General features: G+C 38.3%; 1 protein-coding gene across 5 annotated transcripts in view; it reads left to right on the top strand.

Moving 5' to 3' along the window:
• KANSL1 (KAT8 regulatory NSL complex subunit 1) overlaps window positions 1-23672 on the top strand; it is a 173396-nt gene that overhangs the window by 136516 nt on the left and 13208 nt on the right. For all 5 annotated transcript variants that reach the window (XM_070390012.1, XM_070390011.1, XM_070390013.1 and 2 more), the window contains 3 exons: window positions 1508-1620; window positions 2415-2610; window positions 18828-18999. In XM_070390012.1, the coding sequence (XP_070246113.1) occupies window positions 1508-1620; window positions 2415-2610; window positions 18828-18999 (481 nt within the window). The remainder of the gene's footprint in view (window positions 1-1507; window positions 1621-2414; window positions 2611-18827; window positions 19000-23672) is intronic.

Below are 23672 nucleotides of genomic sequence, written 5' to 3'. Positions count from 1 at the left end.
CTTTGCTACATCCTGATAGCAGTTACAGGAAAGGGAACATCAAAACACCCCAAAGTCAGTTTGAATGTAGGGAGGAGACAGACCACAGCCATTTTCTGATACGCCTCGGGTAACTGGACTGTGGCTTTATTGCCAATACCTCAGATGCTTCGTGTGATTGACATCTCATGGCTGCCCCTTCCCCTTTTAACCTGTGGTGTGTGTTCAGTCACTCAGTTGTGTCCAACTCTTTGTGACTCCATGGACTCTAGCCCGACAGGCTCCTCTGTCTGTGGAATTTTCCAGGCAAGAATACTGGAGCAGGTTGTTGTTTCCTACTCCAGGGGATCTTCCTGACCCGGGGATAGAATCCTGGGTCTCCTGCGTTGGTAGCCAAGATTCTTGACCAGTTGTGCTACTTGGGTAGCCCCCTTTTAGCCTAGTAAATATCATTTGTTTTGAAATAGCAAAATTCGAAATTTTCCAGTTTTTCCCCTAACTCCCTATTTTCATTTTATATTTAAAATTCTAAGCGTATACAATTGACTCTTGAACAACACTGGATTTAATCCACATGTAATGTATAGTCGGCCCACTCAATCCATGGTTCCTCCACATCACCAAAATTCAACCAGCTACAGAGTGTGTACTGTGTAGTAATAGAATATTTACTGTTTAAAAATAGCCACGTATAAGTGGACCCATGCAGTTCAGATTCAAAAATTGTTTGAAAGTCAGTTGAATTTGATTTGTGTAATCCAGACAGTAGTTCCTACCTGGTAGCATTAGATAGTTATTAGTTACTCGTTGACATTTTATTAATTACTTATTTTATTATATATATATATATTTAGTATAGTTTTCTAGAAACAAGCTTCCAACATACTCTGAGGTTAAGCAGGTATTAACTACATTTAAATATACTCTTCATTGTCTTGCTACTGAACTTACCCTTCTTTTAGGTTGAAAACTTGAAGACTCTTGTTACTATGTAATTGTTTTGCTTGTTACTATGTAATTGTTTTGCATTAGTCCATTTCCTTCTCAGTGGGCACTTTACTACTTTTAGTCTGTTAAATATTTTAATTCCTCACCTCTCCTCTCCAAAGCAAAAACTAGTTTCTCTAAAAAATTTTTTTTTCCTCAGTCATATGAGGGTTTTTTTTTTTTTTAAGGCCAGAAAACTCATTTATTTGGAATTTGTTGAGACTTCAACCAGGAGTCACAAATCCAAGAAATACTGAAATTGTGTTCCACAAATGAGTTGTTTCTCAAACTGCTCATGAGAAATTTTAGGTGTTTCATTTAAATGACAGAGAAGGCGATGGCACCCCACTCTGGTACTCTTGCCTGGAGAATCCCAGGGACAGGGGAGCCTGGTGGGCTTCTGTCTGTGGGGTCGCACAGAGTCGGACATGACTGAAGCAACTTAGCAGCAGCAGCAGCATTTAAATGAAATGGTGCTGATTTTCAGGCTAATGTTGTTGGTTAAATGTTGATGATATATTTTTGTTTTTCTTCTATTAAGATTGAATCTGTTTCTCAGCCACTGGAAAACCATGGTGCCTCTGGTCATCCTTCAGAGTCACTGTCTGCTAAATCGTGTGGAGCATTGAGACCTGTCAATGGAGTTATTAACACGTAAGTTTATCTCTTCTGCATACTTCCATATGCTCATCAGGCTTGTAAAAGATGAGTTTGAGGCTTAGTTATCCCTAGCCAGGACTAATGCTGCTTTAAAGAAGCAGAAACCTTACCACTTCATAGTATTGTGCATGCCTCCTACTGTAGCAAGTGTATTTTAAGTAGCATGCTAATGTACTTTCCTGTTACTTTGGCCAAAAATTGTCCCAGCTTGGAGAAAAATTGAAAGTCCTAAAGTTATTGTGAATTGTTGTGATTAGCTCTGTCTTTGTAGAATTCCCCAGAAGTAAAATCCTCTACTCTAGAACAGATTAGATTCCTAAAGGCTGTAAATTTGTATTTTTGAAAGAAAAGGAATCCTTCTGCAAGTGAACAGTGAGTACACATCCCTAATAGGCAAGATTGACCAGTAGAACTGGTTCTCAGGCAGCTTAATAACATTTGCAAAAGTTCACCATTTTCTTACCAGTTATAATTTTCTAGACTTTTAAAATTTTATGTTTTTGTTGTTGAAGAAAGCTGAAATCACTTAGAACCTCCTGAGTTCACTTACTGACCTTTGCATTTTTCAGACATGATACAGTAACATCCACCAAGAGCCTTACAAATAAGCACAGACACTGCATCCCAATTTAGATTAGCAGACATCAGCATCAAGAGGTGATCTCTGTGCTCTAGAACACTTGTTTGTGTCTGTAAACATTTGCAAGTAGAGGTGGTTGAACCAATATTAGAGGCTTTGTTTCTTTCCATCTTCTGTAAAGTAAATATTCTTCCTTCCCCTTGTGTAGTCTTCAGCCTGTCTTGGCAGACCACATTCCAGGTGACAACTCTGATGCTGAGGAACAGTTGCATAAAAAGCAACGACTGAATCTAGTTGCTTCATCAACTGATGGCACCTGTGTGGCAGCCCGAACCCGTCCTGTGCTGAGCTGTAAGAAACGGAGGCTTGTTCGACCCAGCAGCATTGTGCCTCTTTCCAAGAAGGTCAGTACCAGTGAGACCTGGTCCTTGTTAAAGTGAGCCAGATGCTCAGATAGAGGTAGTAGTCCTTGCCAGCTTTGGTTCATATAACCAGTGTTTTCCGCACTTGGCTAACTAACAAGGCTTCCTGCAGAGCTTTAAGGGATACTAGGTTCCTGAGCTCTGTTTCCTAGAGATTCTGGTTCGGTTTGCTCTGGAGTTGGGCCTAGGAATCGTTTTCAAAAAGCTAGAAAGCTCCTAGGTGACTCCTCAGCCAGGTTTGGAAACAATTGGCTTGAAATTTTTAATAGAAATGGGACAGAGGAGGTTGTAAGTTCTGCCATCAATTACATGGAGGAGAGCGGTATGTCTTCTTACTGTTTTCACTGAAAATGGCAATGTGGAATGCTTTACCTTTAAATAAGAATCTCCATTAAAATCTCTTAAGTTGATGATACTAAACGAATGTTTGTCTTCACAGACAAAATGGAAATTATTTTACATCTACAGGAAACTTTGGATTGCCGACTCTTCAAATAGCAGGGTTGGATTTATTCTAAAACCAGTGAAATAGTACTCCAGTTTAAAAAAAAAAAAGAGTGATTAAGAGCATTAACTTTGAAGAGGACAAATTTTGGTTTGAATTGTGGCACTGCCACTTAGTAGTTTTTGTTTGGAGCATGTTACTACCCCACTCCACCCCAGAATGCTTTGGAGATCTCATAGGGTTGTGTGAAGATTAAATGAAATGTATGTAATTTGCCTTCAGGGTATCTGGCTGATGAGTTTTACTAGTACATGGTGTCTGATGGTGTTAACACTTTTATTTTTATTAATGCATTTATTCAACAACAACAATTTTTGAGCTCCTCCAATAAGCTGTTAAGAGAGCTCCGTGCACTGGGGGTACAACACTAAAAATAAGCCAGACAAAAATTCTTATCCTTGTGAAATAATCTAAAGGGTAGAAAGAGAAAATAATACATGAACATCTATTGTTTTATTTTGTTTCTACCCACTATTTCACTAGGGTAAGAATTTCTGTAAATAAAACAATAGATGAAGTATATGGCATGTTCTGTAGTGTTAAATTTGGCTTCCCTTGTGGCTCAGCTGGTAAAGAATCTGCCTGCAATGCGGGAGAGGGTTCAGTCCCTGGGTTGGGAAGATCCCCTGGAGAAGGGAAAGGCTACCCACTTCAGTATTCTGGCCTGGAGATTTCCATGGACTGTATATATAGTCCATGGGGTTGCAAAGAGTTGGACACGACTGAGGGACTTTCACTTTCAATAGTGTTAAGTGCTGAGGAGAAAAATGCAGCAGAGGAAGAAAATAGAGAATGCTGGGAAACCTAGTTGGAATTCAGCCTTGAGGCACATTTTTTCATTCTAAGCCTTGGAGATGTGAAAGATAAGAGACTGGGAAGGAATGACTAGTGAAGTATTGATAGAAGGAAAACAAAGAGTGTGTGGTACGCAGAAGGCAAGTGAAGAAAATGTTGCAGAAAGGAAGGCATGATCATCTGTGTTAGATGCTGCAGACAAATCAAATTAGATGAAGACTGAGACTTGACCATTCAATTTTGTGGGGCCAAGGTTGCCTGAGACCTTTGTATAGAAGAGTGAAATTCTGATTGGATTAGGTTCTGGAGAGAATGGGAGGGAAGGAATTGAGCAAATCATCGGAGATACCAGTTTCAGAGAATGTTTCTGTAAAGGAAAATAGAGAAATAGCCTGTTTGACTGAGGGGGATGTTTCTTAAGATAACGCTATTGCAGTATATTTGTCAATGGGAAAACTGAGGACAAGGAAGAGGCGTGTAATTGGTGCAGTGATTACTATTTGGACAGCAGATTTTCAGTGCTTGACTTGTTTTGTTATAGTATGCATTTGGACTGCATGTCTTTGCTGTGATCTTTTTAAAAGGAAAGTATTATTAGTGAAAATTACCTATCAGACTGAAGTGTTTCTCTCCCCTCTTCCTCAGACTGTCTGCATTACCAGAAAAAAATTTGATGGGTTTCTCATATTAACATTTGAGTCAACTTTTTATTAATAGTTGTATAAATCTAAATTATTTTCTCAAAGGCTAAAGAATTGATTTTGGAAAAGCAAAGAAAACAGTATATTACTGTTAAGTATAAGAAAGTAGTTTTGGCCATGCCCTCGATGCTTTTAACAAAAACAAACAAAACCTACCAACACTGCCTCATGGAGAAATAGTGTTCTTTCTCTGAAGTTATAGGACGGCCTCCTGGACTCTTGTATCTGTGAAGTAGCAAGGCTTCTTGTTGCTACTGACAGTAGTTTTCTTCCTGTTCATGCCTAAAAACTGGTGTACTTTTGAAGGTACATATATGTATTTAAAATAAGGGGGAAACATACAATGCATACTAAAGACCCTTTGGTTCCAGTGCCAGTGTCTAAAACAGAATCTTCCTGACATATGCAGAAATAAGCTACATGGGAAATAAGACAAAGAAGTAATTTTTGTTTGGGAAATAAACCATCTGCTGATTTTAGCAGTTATGCTGGAGTTCTGCCCTAGTTGGAGACAAAGGCCATTCTCTCTGTCTTAGTTACTCCCTGTGCCTCCAGTGGATCCTTGATTAGTGATACTGAGCAAGTATATTGCCCTCTCTCATTTTGAGGTGATGGATTTGCCAAGCAAATTAATTCAGCAGTTTTGGGTCCCGTCTGTTCCAGGACACTGGGTTTCCTTGATGAACAAAAGTCATTGCCCTTACGGAGCTTACTTTCTAGTGGTAGAGTGATCAGAAATCACCCAGTGCTTCGAACAGTAGCCTCTAAACTTGTATGGGATTATAAAGCACATACAAAATTTTGGAAGGCTGAGATAAAAGAAGTAGAAGTTCTAATATTTTATTTACCAACTGTCCTCAAGCCAAAGAATTTTTTTTAATACTTTGAACTGATATTCTGTGATTAACAGATAATGGTGACTAGAGCCTTACTTTGATAGTGGGCTTCCACCATAACCATTGCACTGGATTTGTAATGGGAAATCCTTCATAGAGAAGTAATGCTGTTACAATGTTAAGGGAACACAGAATTTCTTTATGTATCCAAGTATTTTATCTCTTCATTCAGTTCTTACATGTTATCTATATTCTTGATATTTTGGTCATGTGAAATGAGATCTTTTCTGTTAGTGTTCTTTTATAAATGATGTTGATTTTTAGGTATTTATCTTGAAATTGAACACTTTTCTGAACTCTTCCTACTAGTGTTTTTTGGTTGATCTTAGTTTTCTAGGTTGGCTTTCTGTCATCACACAACATGACACCTTGTTATATACTTCTTACTCCTTTTCCTTGTCTGGATTCACTTTTAGAACCATGTTAAGAAATAATTGGTTGTAGTGAGACATTTCTGGTTTGAATGGCAATACTTTTAGAAGGTCACTATCAATTTTGATGTAGGACAGCTGAAAATGAATTGGGACACTTATAGCATTGTTTGCTGTGCTCTGGAAATGTTTAAAGATTTTAAACGAAGGATCAATTTCTTTAAAATTTGTTAGAACTCAAGGTGAAACTGAGATTGGCATCTATTCTGTAGATGATTATCCATCTCTCAGATGGTTTCAGATTTACTCATACAGATTTTTATTAAGCATTCTTTTTATATCCTTCTGTCTGTAGTTAATATCCACTTCTCAGTCTTCATTATATTTGGGCTTCTCTTGATCAGTCTTGTCAGCAATTTTTCTATTTTATTGGTCATTTCAAAGATCAGCTCTTTGCTGTTAACGCCTTCTTCCTGTGGTCTTGGTTTTTCCCACCCTCTCTGCCTTTATTCAAATGCTTGGTTAATTTATTTTCTGTTCTTTGTTACATAAGAACAAAAGCATTTAACTTTTTGAGTTTTCTTCTGAGTGTAGTTTTGGATAGCATTCCACAGCCTTTGATGTGTGAAGGAAGTGTTTTTTCTGCTATCTGTAAGTTGCCTTTGAGTTTTTTAGTTTTTTTCCCAGGAGTTAAGAATTGAGTTTTTAGATTCTAAATTGTTAGTTTTTCTTTCTAAGCGTTTATTATTAACTATTAATTTTTATAGCATTTTGGTCAAAATGTTTCTATAGTTTCTGCTTATGTTTGTGGTCTGTTGTGTTGATTTTTTAAAAACTGTCTAGTACAGTTTAATAAATTTATATCCTCTTCGTGACTGTTACTCCTGTCTCCAATAGTTTTTTTGTCTTTCATTTTACTTTTCTTAATACTAATGTTTAGTTGTATGAATTTTTCTCATTTAGTTGTATGAATTTTTCACATTAAATTTAAATAAATTTAATGTTTTGTTTTCTATATGATTTTTGAAATAACATACAAGTATACTTATTTAGGATGGTTTTGATTATAACATTTCAACATGTGTTGAATATCTTCATATGCCCCCTTTTTTATGGCTGTACCGGGTCTTAGTTGCAGCATGTGGGGTCTAGTTCCCTGACCAAGGATCCAACCTGGGCCCCCTGCATTGGGAGCTCAGGGTCTCTACCAGCGGACCAGGAGGGAATTTCTTTGTGTGAGTTTTGAATTTGAATTTGTGGTTCTTCAGTGATTTGAACAACAGTTTGTTCTTAGACCATCATTTTTGTCCCTCAAAACTCTTTCTTGTATCTTTTGGTAGGCAGAAGAGAACAATTATTTATTGTGTTTTGTTTTGGCCAGTCTTAGTTTCTTTGCTTTTTATTGGTAACTGATTTTACTCTTATGCTGTCCAATATGATATCCACTGTCCACATGTAACTATTTAAAATTAGAATTAAAAAATTCAGTACGTCACCCACACCAGCCCCATTTCAAGTATTGAGTAGTCATATGACTAATACAGAATATTTTTACCATTGCAGCGCTGCACCAGACTGTGCTTCAGAGTGTTTTTTATGTACCCCTGTTTCCTTCTGTTATTATAGAAAAAATGTGGTGACACTTTGGTTTTTTTATTCTCTTAAGTTTGTAGTTGCCTCTTCTAAGTATACCAGTTATCAATATGTTACTGTTCCCTTTTCTTTTTTGCTAGCTCTTACTACCTGCTCTACAACATTGTTGTGATCATTAAATTAGATTCCTGAAATGACTGGCATATTTTGAACACAAATAATAAGTATTCAGATGTTAGCTAGCTGTTAATTTTTCTCTCACTGTCTTCAGCCCTTTGGTTCTCCCATAGTGCAAAGGAATGACAGTTAAGTTTATATTTGTTGTGTCATCTTGTTGTCCTTTTACTTTACTCTCTTACGTTATAATAGAGGCTGTGTTATCTTATACTTTTTTTTTTTTTTTGAGATACCAAAAGTTTCATTAATTGCTTTATTGAACTTGTTTTCCAGAAGTATTCTTTTTCCGAATTTCTCAGATTTGCTTTCTTTTCCGTTCTTCTCCAATGTTCTACTTGTAGTCCCCATGCAAAGGGTTTTGTTTTTGGTTGTTTTTTTCTTTTTCGTCATTAAAAAAATAATTTTATCTATCTAGACTTTGTATTTATCATTAGGAAAAACTTAGAAACTGACTGAATTAGTTTCCTGTCCCAGTTCTGGAGGCTAGAAGTCTGACATTGAAATCAGTGTCAACCCTTGTCTGGCCTCTGAAAGCTCCAGGGAAGAATCCTTTCTTGCCACTTTCTGCAGGCAGCCTTAGCATCCTTTGGCTTGAAGCATCATAGTTCCCATCTCTGCTTCCATCTTCACATGATCACCTTCCCAGTGTGTCTGTGTTCTCATGTAGCCTTATAAGGATGCCTGTCATTGGATTTAAGGCCTGGTTGCTCAACGGCAAAGAAATCTTCCTGCAAGGAAGGAGATGTGGATTCGATCCCTAGGTTGGGAAGATCCTCTGGAAAAGGAAATGGCAACCCACTCCAGTATTCTTGCCTGGGAAATCCTGTGGACAGAGGATCCTGGTGGGCTGCAGTCCTTGGGGTCACAAAGAGTGGGGCATGACTTAGTGACTAAACAGCAGCAAATCCGGTAGTACTTCATATTAAACTGATTCATATGCAGACTCAGTTTACAATTAACGGTCACATTCTGTGGTTCTGAGCAGACATGAATTTGGAGATAGGGTCTGGGAAGGTGTCGCTATTCTTAGTACACTGGCCATTGGTCCTTGTCGTTGCTGCTCATAAGATAGTTGAATCCTTTTCTCATTCTAAATCTACAAGACAGACTGATCGGTGCTGTTCCCAATTTGATTCTTGGATTTCAGCAGTTTTCAAACTTAATGTACCTTTGCTCTGAAATATTAATACTTGAACTTTCTTTTATTCCCCCTGCACTCTTCTGTATTACTAAATTTATTATGTGAAGAACTTAAGTTCCCTTTGTATAGAAAAAATTACAGGTTTACCTGCCTCCTTCCCTGTGTATTTTAATTCTGTGATGTATAAAGACCGGTGTAACAAGCATTGATGTATGCACCATGCTAAATGCTAATATTTTAATTTTTTTTACTTCATGTGTGTTTTTTTTTTAATATTAAAAGAAAGTTATAGATAACCAGTGGTCCTTTTATTCTCTTTTATCTCCTTTATCTTCTTTCTTGCCACTAGAAAGAGGTAACCAAAGAGCACAAAATGCAGTAATGCTGTCATGTTGTACACATTCTGCAAGTTGGTTTTGGTTTTTTGGTGTGTGTTTTTGGTTTGGGGGGGGTGTGTTAATTCAGTATTGTGTTTTCAAGATCTCCATGTTGATATACATAATTTTAGTTCAGCTTTTGTAAAATAGTCCACATTTCCTTAAAAGGCACTGCTTGTGTGGGTGTGTATATTTGTATCCTGTTTCTTGACTTCAGGGTTCTAAATTTAACTCATATCTTTGACTTATTGTGTTCATATCTTCTATATCCTTTGGTCTGCCTTCTGTTGGTTTGTTTGAAATCTGTTCGCTATGTGTATTATGCCAGTTAAAGTGCAATTTGATTGCCATTATAGCCTGAGCTAACCCTAACACCTCTATCACGTCACATAGTTGTCATTTCTTTCTTGTGGTGAGAATAATTAAGATCTAGTCTCTTAGCACATTTGTTGCTAATAATACAGTGGTATCATCTATAATTCATTGTACTGTGCATTAGATCTCCAGGACTTATCAACTAGTAGTCAGTTTATACCCTTAAACCACCTCTCTTGTTTCCCCATCCTCATTTCTATTTTTTTTTTATTCATATGTGTTCATATAGTTCTAGGATGGCTGGTTTGGTGCATCCTAGTTAATGATTGTTATTTCTTCTTCATGTTAATCATTATGTTGTTTCCCTTTTGATCTCTCTTCATGCTTTAACTTTAAATGGGTTTCTTTGGTAAGTACACTTGCTAGATACATCCTTTTCCATCTCTTTGTTTTCAGTTTTTGTGTCAGTAATTTATTTATCTGTAATTTGTTTTTATTATTTTAGTTATCTTTTCAGTCCCTCCCAAATTAGTCATTAAGTTCATACTTAATTACTTATTTACATTTACCAACACTTTTGCCATTCTTGTTTACTGTTGCTTCTTACATCCCATTCCATTCTTGATGAATACATGTGGTAGCCTTCAAATAGTGGTATGAGCTGTGAAGTCTATATATTAAAAACATACAGAGTTAACGTTTCTGTGTGAAATGTGTATATACGTATGTGTGTATTTGTGAATACACAGTTATATTTTGCCTTTATTCTTGAATGATGACTTAACTACATGTAAACTTTTGTATTCAGCACTTTGAAGATAATTTCATTGCCTTCCAATACTTACTGTTGAAAATTCTGGTGTCAGTTTAATTGTTTCTTTATGGATTATCTGTATCTTCTCTCTGGTAACTAGAATCTTTACACCAGCCCCTTACTTTTGGGTGTTGTGTGTGTGTGTGTGTGTGTTTTGTTTCTATGTTTTGCACTATAAAGGACATATTTAGATGTATGAACTGGTTTTTAGCCACTAGGTCTTGGTTTTTACACCCTCATTCTGAGAGTTCTTATTTGGCTTGAGTTTTGAAATTTTTCTAATCGTTATTTCTTCCAATTTTTCCTTTTCTGTTCTCTCTTTTTAAATATAAATGTCTGTGTATTGTTGTTGATCTTCATTCTCTGTTCCATATTGCTTCATTTCTTTTTATACTTTGCATTTCATATCTGTCTTCCTATGCTTTATTTCATGTCGTCTTCTCTTACTGTTCCTCCTCTTCGTCAGGAGGAACACTAGTTTTTTTACCAGTTGGATTTTTTATTTCAGTGTGTACTTTTTTCCTTAGAATCAGTTACTTTTAGAAACATCCTCTTAAGTACTTTTAGAAACTTTTTTATCCTGTACTTGTCTCATGACTTGTATTCCTCTCATTATCACTATGAAAATTTTTAATATACTTATTAAAAGTTGTTTTCTAATTTTTCTATTTCTAGTTCACTGAAGACTGCTCCTTCCTATTTCTATAGTGACTTCCTTATAACGGTCTGTGTTCTTGTATGATTTACAATATCTTTCATAGCTCGTCTGGGGCCATGGCCAGGGAGGCATGTTTTCTGTAGGAGTCTTGTGATCCCTGGACTGTGAAAGTGTCCTTACATCACAGTTTTTCCATTAGCTTCTGAAGAGACTTCCAGAATTCAGGTGAATTTGGACCTCTTACATGAAGGTAGGTTGGGACTGGGCTTTCACTTTCTTGCAGTTGGCTTTTTCCACCAAAATACGGAGTAGATTTTAAACTTCCTTGCCACTTCTCTGGCTGTTATCCCAAGACCAGCCTTGGCGTTGAATTCTTTTCTGTTTCTTGCATCTCGGAATTTCTTTCTCCTAATCAAGCCTTTGGCAGTGTGATAAAGTCTGTGGAATTTTATCAGAATAATTTTTTTTTAATGCGCAAAATAAAAGACATTAGCTTATAGGGGAAACCAAGTATGTTGAAACAGTTGTTAAATTTTGTGGTATATAAATTTCTTCAGTTCAGTTCAGTAGCTCAGTCGTGTCTGACTCTTTGTGACCCCTGGACTGCAGCATGCCAGGCTTCCCTGTCTGTCACCAACTCCCGGAGCCTACTCAAACTCATGTCCATTTCATCAGTGATGCCATCCAACCATCTCGTCTTCTGTCGTCCACTTCTCCTCTTGCCTTCGATCTTTCCCAGCATTAGGATCTTTTCCAGTGAGTTGGTTCTTCACATCAGGTGGCCAGAACCAAATTATTGGAGTTTCAGCTTCAGCATCAGTCCTTCCAGTAAACATTCAGGGCTGATTTCCTTTAGGATTGACTGGTTGGATCTCCTAAATAACAAGAGTTAGCAGCAGGTGTAGTAACTGTCTTGACTTCAGAGTAGTGATGAGCTCATAGATGGTTTGAGGTATCTGCCACCACTGTAATGTGATGGGTAAATCAATTCAGAGAGCACCTCATGCCATGTCTTCCACTCTGAGATTTGTAAAAGACATTAAAGACTTAAAAGTCTTCTGTTTGAAAGAGTATCTTATTTTGTTTCCCAAACTTACTTGATAATGGTAACCTTGGTAAAGTAATCCTGATTAAGCATGTGCATGATTTACAATGATTCCAAGAGAATCATTTCAGAACATCTGCTTTCTGTTCTGTAATCTCTTTGTAGGTGATATTTGGATACTTGGCAATACTGACATTGAAAATGAAGCCTTTACCGACCAACATTTTCCATTTCCTAACATCTCGTTGTAAAATCATGAGTAGATGAAGTAGGTGTTTTTTTTTGTTTAAGTATGCTGAAATAAATATAAAATATGGTGACTTTATTCACAACATTGATTTACTGATGCCATTTTGTTTTCAAGCAGTCTACATAAGGTTGTAGGAAAATAAACAAAAGGTTAGACGACTGTATATTTTCTTTCAGTATTTGGTACACTTGCATTTACTGTTTTAATTGCTCTGCACATACACTTGATTTTTATGTTACATATACTTCTTAATACCAGTATACTTGGCATTTTAGATGTCACATAAAAAGTGGTCCTTTCTTAAGGCACAGCCTTGTTTCTTATTCCCATTTCCAACTGATTCAGTGACCAGTGCCCTCATGTGTATCATGAACTCTTAATTGTAGTCTCTTCCTCAGTGAGCCCACCAGAAACTCTGCCGTCCAGAGGCTTTGTGCTTAGCTTTTTAGCCTCCTACCCATCCCAGCTTCAGAATTTTCCAAATGCCTTAGGAATGGGAGCACCTGACATGTCATTTGTAGTTTCCTGTCCTTTCTTTTCACTGTGAATTTGGCTTTTGAAGTCTCTAAAGTTGTCCCTTCAGCCCTACAAAATCATCAGAACCTCTGCTCATTTCTCTGTACCCAGAAGTGACCCTCCATCAGGGCACCAGATTCTAAGCATTACTCGGAAATCACCCATTGTTCCCAAAAAGAAGCAACTCAACACTTCAATGGTTCTTCCCCCTCTGGAATCTTGGCTCCTCAGTATTGTCATTGTTTTAACATTTCTCTCATATCTTAAAGTTATATTTGCTTTTTTTTCTTTTTAAATCTGGCTGTTCTAGTTCTCAGTAAGTGTTGGTTTGCTGTAAGCTATCCATCATACCCCCTTTCCTTGTAATTTATTTGTTGAGAAAACTGGGTCATTCCAGTTATTTATTTTGTGACTTAGAATTTTCTGATTGTAGTATACCTGTGGTATAACTTTCTCGCCTCTTGGCATATCTAACAATGTTTTTTTGGATGTTGGACATTTAATTTTACATGATTGAAGCATAGAGATTATATTATCTTCCTTTATAGAGGCTTTGTTTTGTTGGCAGCTAAGTTATTTGAGATTCCGTTTTTCCTTTATTAGAAGGGTGTAGAGTAACCCGGGTCTTCTGGGGTCTTTTCTGAATGTTCCATGCCACTTGACCGGTCACAGTGGGGAAGTCTTTCTGCCACTGTGAGCTCTGGGAACTGTTCAGTCCATAGCTACTTGGTGGATCTTCGCCTGACCTGGTGAAGTTTAACTCTACGTGGGATTCTTAGTATTCCATGAACACCTGAGGGAATCTCATGATGATTTCTGGAGCTCTTTTTCTGTATGGCTTCCTCTTCTGAAGAATTCTGCCTCATAGTTATCCGTCACCTGAGCCTGTGCACTGCAGTCTCTGGGAGTTTGTTTCCTCAACTCAGTGGAACCATCACGCTCTGCCTGGAACCCCTCACCTGCTGAGCAGTCTGTGTTGTGTGTCCAGGCAGAAAGCCGGGACAGTCACAGACTACCTCATTTGTTCTGTCTTAAGCTGTGTGTTGTCTGGTTTCCTAGTTTATGGCTAAAAGATAAGCATGATCATTCTTAATCCATCATGGCCAGAAGAAATTCTGTGGGGTCGTTGTTTTCTTTTCCAAAATTTCCTTATGATGTTATGCAAACATAGTGTCACTGTGTGAATTATGCGGTGAGCAGCTGCATCCCGTAGATTCTACTGGTAGCATTGACCACATTTTACCATTATATCCATCCCTCTGTATAGTCCTTAATCTCTTTTAGTGCATTCAAGTCTGAATATAGAAACTTAAATCTAGGTTTTTGTTTTGGTAAGGACACTTACATGAGAAGACATGTAATATCTTGTGTCTCTTGTGTTTTTAGTCAGTAATGGCCATTGCCTGGACCCACTTGTTGCATCAGGAGTTGAAGTTATGTTCTATTCATACCATTTATTCTTTGTTTATTAGCTAGACTATGTCTTTAAAGAGAAAAATGCCCTTTTCTACTATTGGTTTACCCTTAAGTACAGTCTGTGGGGTGGAGCATGATTTGTGTTGATATCCTTTTATCTACCAATTTTCAAGTAATAAGTTGATTTCCTGCCATCTTCCAAGGACAGTCAATAAAGTCTTTGTGGAGGGGTTAGTGTGTGTGATTATGAAGTCATCTATTTAAATATATTTGAGTTATTCAAGCCATTGAAATTATTTTCTATGTTCTAGTTACCATTTTGTTTCTTGGAAACCTCTTCACTCTTGCTCTTGAGTCCTTTCGCCTTGACTGATGTAGTCTTGAGGCATTTCTTCTTTCTCACTATTAATATTTAATGGGTGCCTCTGCTTTGAATTTTACTAAGAATGATCATCGTAACTTGAGCCACCTGGTTCTCAATGATCTTGACCTGCTTGCCCACCCTAGGAAACGTTTGACCTTGTGGTCAGTTCTGGTTGTCACAGAGGTGGGAGGGAGGGTATTACTTGCACTGTGAGTAGAGGCCAGGAAGCTGCTACTTACTTCCGTGCACAGGACAGCTCCTCCCAATAAAAAATTATCAGGCTCTAAGTGTCAGTAGTGCCTTTGTGAGAAACTCTGACATAGCTAGCACTCGTGTAGTATTTTAATAGCTTGCAAAATCGTATTTCTCACAGTCGCATGAAATTGGCAATATGGATCCTTTATTAACAGATGAATAAATTTGAGGGGTCACACAGTAACATGAAAGCTAGGATTTAATATCAATGATCTTTAAGGTTGATGTCCTTGTTTTCCCATCTTCAATTTTAAATGAAAATAGTGTGTTTTGTATGACTATACAAGTAACAGAGTTGATACCAGACACTATTCTAAGTGATTTTTATTTTCACAACAGCCTTGTCACATAAGCAGCTGTTATTATGAATGAAGCCATTAAGTAACTTGTCTAAGTTTATACAGCTCAGTAGCAGAGTTAGGCGGAGAAGGCAATGGCACCCCACTCCAGTACTCTTGCCTGGAAAATCCCATGGATGGAGGAGCCTGGTGGGCTGCAGTCCATTGGGTCGCTAAGAGTTGGACACAACTGAGCGACTTCACTTTCACTTTTCACTTTCATGCATTGGAGAAGGCAATGGCAACCCACTCCATTGTTCTTGCCTGGAAAATCCCAGGGACAGAGGAGCCTGGTGGGCTACCGTCTGTGGGGTCGCACAGAGTCAGACACGACTGATGTGACTTAGCAGCAGCAGCAGGGTCAGGGCTCAAACAGCCTGGCCCCATTGCTCACACTTTTAACTACTGGATGTTGCCCCATGGTTTTTCTTTTACAGTTTAAACATAATAATTTAATAAATAATTTAAAACATAATTTAATAATGTAATTTAATAAACATAATTTAAATCTTTTTAATACCTTTGGAATTTATTTTGACGTGAAGTAGAAATCCAGCTTCTCCCCCCACCCCATCTTTTGCTATCCCTGTATCATATTTTTAACATGTGGTCAGCAAATCACTCCCTTCTGCCTTTGCTTATCAGAAATTTTCTGGGAACTTTCCCCCTTAGCATTTATTCTTCTGGTTTGTAGTTGGTTTAAATTCCATTTGCTTCTTCTCCCTTCTGTACCAAAAGCCTATTGAATTTGATTATAGATTAATTTGTAGCAATTACAAATTAATAACTTTAAGCTTTGTGCCTAAAATGTCAGTTAAACTTATTCCAGAATGTGTTTTTTTTGTCACAGTCAAGAATAGAGACTCTTTTCTCACTTGTATGTTTCTAAATAAAAGTTGTTTTTAAGAGGATGACATTTGAGAAAAAGACCTGAGGTGAGGGAATAAGCTTGGAGCTAATAGAAGGGCCAAGTGTAAAGGTTTGTGATCTGGAAATTTGCCTACCATTTTGGGGAAGTAGCAGGGAAGTCAGAGGAACTGGTGGCATGAGCTAGGAGAAAAGCAGGAAAGGGAAATGAAGTCAGAAAAGGGACAGAAGTAACAGATGGCGTAGGGCTTTGTGTGTACCATTGCAAGAACTTTGACTTTTATTCCTTGTGAGAAGGTTTTGAGCAGAGAACTGCATCACGGTTTGATTAAGGTTGTGAAACAAGATTACACAATAGTTGAAGGGAGGGGCAAGCAGGAACACCAATTAGGAGACTATTTAAGAAACCCAAATAAGAACTGCAGTTGAGGGTGGTATAAAGTAGTCAGATCTTGGATACTTTTAGAAGGCAGAGTTGACAAGATTTCATGACTGGTTTTGGGGGTATGAGGAAGGAATGGAGTTTAGGATGAGTCCAGGGATTTTAAGACTGAGCTACTGAAAGTAGAGAAGAGTTAGGAGCACGGTTTTGAAGTCACTTAACTTTGGTTGCCTCTTAAGACATCTAAGTAGAAATGTTGAATGGCCAGCATGAAATTGTGTTAATTGATACACTAATGTCAAATAGTTTTGATATCCAGGAGTAAATCACACTTGCTCATGGTAGGTTGTTTTTCTTTTTGTGGTTTTTTTTTTTTTTTTTAATAAATAAAATTTGTGTGTATAATTTGACATCTTGTTTTGTGTGTGTGTGTGTGTTTAAAGTTGCCCAAAATATCCTTCAAAAAATTCACCAAATTTTCTCTTAATAAATTATACTAGCAGACTTCCCGGTTGATCCAGTGGTTAAGTGGTTTATCGCTTAGCTAGTGCTTTTTTTAAGTTCTTATATGTTTGCATCTTTCCCTTTTTCTCTTCATTAGGCCAGTCTTACTGTTTATGTAATTAGTTGCTCTATCCTGTCTACCCCTTTCTTGAGGTGGGTTTGGGAAGAGCAAGGGGGAATTCCAAAAGAGCAGTTCTTGAATTTGCTGTTTCTGTCATGTATTTTTTCTTTTGGTAATTTCAGCTTTTACTTTAATTTTATTCTTAGTTTGGTTTTCTTGTCGTATTCTTTTTACTTTACATCCAGTCTCTTAATGACTTAAGGGATACACTCTAGCCGTAAAAAAAAAATGGAATGTTGTTCATTGCCCACTTGGAGAGCTAGTTCATGTAATGGTTTACTTCATGAGGAGAAAATATACCTCCCTTTTAAGATTTCTTGTTTTGACTTTTATATATTTTTCTAATCTAGTCAGTATTTAAAGTTTTGGTGCAGTTTTTGGATTCTAATTACTTAAATTCTCCCGTTCATCTACTGGTGGGTCTCTGGTTTTTGTCCCTGGTAATGCAGGTCCCTCTTTCTCTACCTCAAAATGTTATCTCCCCCAGAAATCCAGCCCTGGTTTAAATAGGTTGCAAGAGGTATTTTTTTCCAAAACAGTACCAGTTAATGTTGTCTACCAAAAGTGCATATTTAGTTGGTGTAATTTCCTTTCAGAGACAACAGTTGTTGCTTATTAGAATTCTTTTACTTTAGTGTAAGTTGTCCATTCTGACCTTCACAGGGCCTTATTTGAATACCACCCATCTATGTTGCTGCAAGGAGGAGGGAGTTGAGGAAGGTTGATAAAGACCGAATTGTTCTCATATTTATCTTTCTTCTGTGCATGTCCGTGAAGGCAAACAGCTTTCAAGAGATGTGTGTGCTGAAACTAGATGTAGATCTCGCAGTCGTTACAGAGTTTCAGTGCTACCCTTTTGTCTTTATTCTGATACTCCCTTGCTCCTAGCATCCCATGTCATAGTGTCATTCCACAGGCAAGTCATTTCTTCTAGGACTGTATGCTGCCTGGGTGACTTTGCATGGTCATGATTTGGCAAATGCCAAATCCTAACACTAGAACCTAAGGATCCTGCATTCAGCATGACCTGAAGTTCAAAGCATACAATTAAAAAAAATCCTATCATTTAAAAACAAAACAGAAGTACATCATTTGAAAACTTAGATTATTTTTCACTGTGGACTTAACTAGGGAGGTTATTTCTTACGGTGCCCACATGTATACAAAAGAAGTTTAATGAAAATGATTTGTATCCCCTTGGAATTAATCTAATTAACACAAAGACTATGGGTATGAACACTCACCATACCAAATTCGTTTTCATTAAATATGAGCTTTATAACAGTAGATTTCAGGCTAGGTTAAAGAGCAGCTAATGAGTGTAGTCCAGGGAAACTTGCCATGTTGTTTCAGGCCTCCTGGAATTCTTTTTTTGGAGATACGAAAAGAACAGGAAAGGTGTGGTTGGTTATTCATTAGTAAGGCTCTTTAGTGGATGAAGTTGCTGAAGAGGGCAAGTCATGTTCTACCTAGAAATCTGAAGCAGATCACTGTAGCAGACGGTGGAAAAGCATCATGGTGGTAGAAACATACAGGTATTGTAAAGTGTTCTCAGTAAGCACTTAAATGGGCTTCACATAATTAGAAAGCTTCATTGGAGAAGAAGTGGATTTATTACTTAATTACTTTGAAAGTTAGTGTGTTGGAGAAATGGAAATCTTTTAACAAACTGATCAAACATTTTGTTAACTCTGTCATATATGCATCTAGAGAGAGGGAATTTTGAATCTTTGGGATACTGAATGGGGAGCTGAGTTTTTATCAGACCCTGAATTGAGTGTTATCTGGCTTTTCCCAGGTTCACCGGAATAGCACAGTGCGTTCTGGCTGTGATGTGAACCCTTCCTGCGCGCTGTGCGGCTCAGGCAGTGCCAGCACCATGCCTCCAGAAATCCACTACGAAGCCCCTCTGTTGGAACGCCTATCCCAGTTGGACTCCTGTGTTCACCCGGTTCTAGCATTTCCAGATGGTAAGAAAGGCTCCATGAAGTCTAATGAGTGAGACTTAAAGGGTTCAAAGTGAAAGACAGTTGGCCAAGATTCTGGTACAATCCAGGTACTGTCCAGGTATTACTGTCAACAGGATATTCTCTTAGGATTTTGCACATCATGCACAACAGATCCCCTCGACCAGAATGTGCCACTAAAACATTAGAGCTTGCTAAGAGATTTTGCCCTAAGGTTTCAGGTGGTGAGGGTGAGACAGTTGCCTGTGTTATGATGTGAAACAGCATGGGCAGCACTGTTCGAGGAGAATGTCTTCATACGGGGGGTATACATGCAATGGTTACGTGACTGCTTTCTCAGGAGTACGCAAGCATAGATCCTCAGAGTTCGCATGTGCTGGGTTTTGTTTTTTTTTTTTTTTTTTTTAAGTTGATCTACCTGATAAGCCTCTATGTCTGCTGATTTTCTCTTCCACCTCCTTTTTCATAATTGCTTTTCTCCCACCTCATAAAAGAAAGTCACTCCTCTTATCCATATTGAGTCTTGCTGTGGGTCTTGCTCATCCCCCAGAGTATAAAAACCTTGGGCAGTAGGGACACCAAAGGAGCCATCTCAAGAGTTCATGGCTCCTGAAGAAGAATCCTGTGGGAGTTAAATAAAAGGAAATTTGAATAAATAATGAAGATGGAGGTACAGTATTTTTTTTGTATATAACGTCTGGAAAGATCCTCTACCTTTTCTGTTACTTGAGAATAATAATTTATGTTTAGAATTAATAACTTACATGTGAAACTAACATATTGCACATCAACTATACAGTATTTAAATTTTAAAAATAATTGATAACTGAAAGTAGATTTTACTGGGACTGAAGTCTGATTGAAGAAATAGATTTTAACATGCCAGGGTGTTGGTATAAAATATTTTTAATGTATATTTTAGTTTCTTTTTTTATATAGAAAAAGGGTCTTTTTCTGTTTTATATATAATTTATGTGTTTTGGCTGCACTGGGTCTTCGTTGCTGCGTGCATGGGCTTTTCCCTAGTTGCCGTGAGCAGGTGTTTACTCTTCGTTGTGGTATACGGGCTTCTTGTTGCAGTGACTTCTCTTGTTGCGGAGCACAGGCTCTAGAGCAATTTGGGCTTCAGTGGTTGTGTCGTCTGGGCTTCAGTAGTTAGGCTCCCGCGCTCTAGAGCACAGGCTCAATAGTTGCGGCACATGGGGGGCTTCTGTGCTCTGTGTCATGTGGAATCTTCGCACACTAGGGATTGAACCTGTGTGTCCTGCAGATTCTTTACCACTGAGCCACCAGGGAGGCCTATAATTGTCCTGAGTTTATAATTTTTCTAAAAATTACATTTTGGAATTCCCTGGCAGTCCAGTGGTTAGGACTCTGCTCTTTCACTGCCAAGGGCCTAGGTTCAGTCCCTGGTTAGGGAACTGAGATCTCACAAGCCTCTTGGTGTGGCGAGAAAAAAAATCTAAATAAAGAAAAATTACATTTCAAATGGTGAGGAGTTCATGAGCAAAAATGTTGAAAACTACTCTATAGACTACAGAAGCCAGTGTTTTCATAATTTGGATTGGTGTTTCTTTGGTTTGCAGATAATCTCCCCATCTGGCCCCAACCACCAGAATACTTAAGTTCTCTGAGGATAAGGGACTATGTTTCTCTCCTTACTCTGTCCTTCATAGCACCTTACAGATAGTCTGTACACGTTTTTGAAAGGAAGGTAACAAAAATTGGGGTCTGGGGAATGAGAATCATGTTGGATGTAAAATTTACTTAGTGGTATGTGAAGAAAATCAGGTTTTTAGCATGAGTGGTATATTATCTTTTTCTTAAAGGGACACATAAATTGGGCTTTATGGATCATACTGTCTAGGTTTAGTCTGTGTTGAAACTAGGCAGCTCTGCCTTTGTAGCACAAAACCAGTATGTAGACTATGTATAAGGAGGTGGGTGTGACTGTTTAAATAAAACTTTATTTATAAAAGCAGTCATTGCTGATAAACTATCCTAGAAAATCCCCTCATCTAATTGATAGTTCATCAAACATTAGATGGCCATAATCCCCTCAGATTTCTTATCTGTTCTTCAAATGATTGGATTCTTTCTTGGTCATCTAAATCTGTTAGCTTCCCCAAGCCTTATTATTAAAACTCCCTCCAACTGTAAGAAAGGGCATGGTGTAATAGTCTTGCTGCCATGTGACTTCTCCTAAGAGTGGAAATATTTAGAATACTTGAAACATATGAACAGTAAACTAGGCAAGGGTTTAGATCAGGAGTGATGGAGCAGTAAATACACTTTAGAATATAATGACTGGAAAACACGAAACATTTTCCTCTATGCTTCAGATTCCAGAGTCATTGACTTTTACCCTCTCCTGCCATTTGGATTATGGCTCATGTAACTTAAGATAATATTTGTATAGCATTTATAGTTTATATGCACTTCTCTTATTTCTTGTCTCATTTGGTTTTCTCAGTAATCTTGTAAAGTTACTTCAGTTTTACATATCAAGAAATAGGCTTAGAGAGGTTGTGGTTTATCTCAGGCTACATAGCTGATGTAGCAGTCTCCAAAATTTAAACCCAAGTAATCTGATTCCTGTCCTTCTTTTCAGTATAATTCATGCTTCTCCCCAGCCAGGTTATTAAGAGAAGTCAGATTTCTGCCCATTTCCAGGCTGCAGCTTCAGGCAGAGACACCAAGACGACTCCAGAACATTTGTTGAGTTATTCTCTTAAGATTACAGTGTTGAGTTGCATGGTCTCGTATTTGAATAAAGAAGCCTGAAATCTATATAGTTATATTAAGATTCTGATAAGATCTTTTGCCTGTTGAATCAGTATCAGCTGATAAATATGTTGATCATGCTTTGCCAACAGTATTACCTTGTATAGTTGTGAATTCTCTCCCATCATCTAAATATGCCCAAGACACCTGCCTGCCATCTCCTGTTCCATCATTCTGTAGTCCCTGTGGTCTTTTCCTGTCTCTTGTCTTCTCTCCCCACCTACACCCTTTTTCCACTCTTGCCTTTCCCCACTCTCTCCCTTGTGTCAGTCACACACACAAACACACACACATATCCTAATTATGACATTGGAGTTTGGACAAGAGAGATGGTCATTAAATTCTCTTTATGAGAAAGTAAAGAATAGTATATATATTTTTTACTTTCTCAAGTTGAGCATTAACATATCTGCCTATGAATACAGTAGACTTTCTGTGACTCAACCCAGGGACCTAATTACTGTGTCTAATATTGTGACTATTGGGATTTTTTACTTGATTCAGACAACTGCCACACTCAGAATACAGAATGCCACATTTGTAAACTGGAAGATTGCCAGGGCCATGAAGATGTGAATAGTGTCTCCTGAAATACTGAGATTCCCCAGATCTTTTTGTGTATAATAGTAACAGTGAAGACTAGCAACCAGCATACTGTGTGGGTCAAAGCTGACCTCCAGGCCACCCCGTTCTTCTCTAGAATACATTTAAAGATGGCAGGACATCCAACTTTTCATTTTCTGTAGTTTTACTGATGTTTCCCTAGCCAGTTTGTGTACTTGTTGGGATGGGAACCAATTGTAGCTCTTAATCCTAGAGTTCATCTCCCACCTTACCACACCTTAGCCACTCCCATTCATTTTAGGAACTGCTCCCTGGCTGGAAGGTGGAGACATTAGGGTGTGATAACCCTTTAGTCCTCTGGTGGCTCAGAGGTAAAGTGTCTGCCTGCCATGTTGGAGACCTGGGTTAGATCCCTGGGTCGGGAAGATCCCCTGGAGAAGGAAATGGCAACCCACTCCAGTACTCTTGACTAGAAAATCCTGTGGACGGAGGAGCCTGGTGGGCTGCTGTCCATAGGGTCGCAAAGAGTCGGACATGACTGAGCGACTTCACTCATTCAACCCTTCAGTATTCCAGAAACAGGAGCTTGTTTCCTTATTACCTCATGTAATCAAGCCAGCTAAAGCTTAGCTTGAAATAGAGGATGTATAATGGCAACCCACTCCAGTACTCTTGCCTGGAAAATCCCATGGACGGAGGAGCCTGGTAGGCTGCAGTCATGGGGTCACAAAGAGTCGGACACAACTGAGCGACTTCACTTTCACTTTTCACTTTCATGCATTGGAGAAGGAAATGGCGACCCACTCCAGTGTTCTTGCCTGGAGAATCCCAGGGACGGCGGAGCCCGGTGGGCTGCCGTCTATGGGGTCTATGGGGTCGCACAGAGTCGGACACAACTGAAACGACTTAGCAGCAGCGGCAACCTTGGGGAAAAGCATGTTGACTTAGGTTTGTGCTTAATAAGAGCACCACCTGCTGGCCTCGAAGAGCTCTGCTCTTTTGAGAGAGCTTGCTAAGACAACTAGCTGTATCCATGAGGCTATTGCAGCTTACCAGCAGGAGGAGGAAGTGAGCGTGACTGAACACCATGAGAAAGTGTGCTTGAGAAAATGGTGGATCATGGAATGTCAGACTCTGGCGGGCCTGAAGCTAAAGTCGTCTTTTTGTTTGAGGAAATGGCAAACTAAGGTAATGTTTCTTGTCATTGACCTGGTTAAGGATCTGTACCCTCCTGCCTGGTTAATACCACTTTAATGGCCATTGCCTATGCAGGTGTGAACTCTTTCTTTGCTTACTTTCAGGTCCTCTGTGTCTATTTTCAGAATTGT

Source organism: Bos mutus, chromosome 19 (genome assembly GCF_027580195.1).
Source record: "Bos mutus isolate GX-2022 chromosome 19, NWIPB_WYAK_1.1, whole genome shotgun sequence".
Lineage (NCBI taxonomy): Eukaryota > Metazoa > Chordata > Mammalia > Artiodactyla > Bovidae > Bos > Bos mutus.
This window is presented reverse-complemented; position numbering and strand designations above follow the sequence as displayed.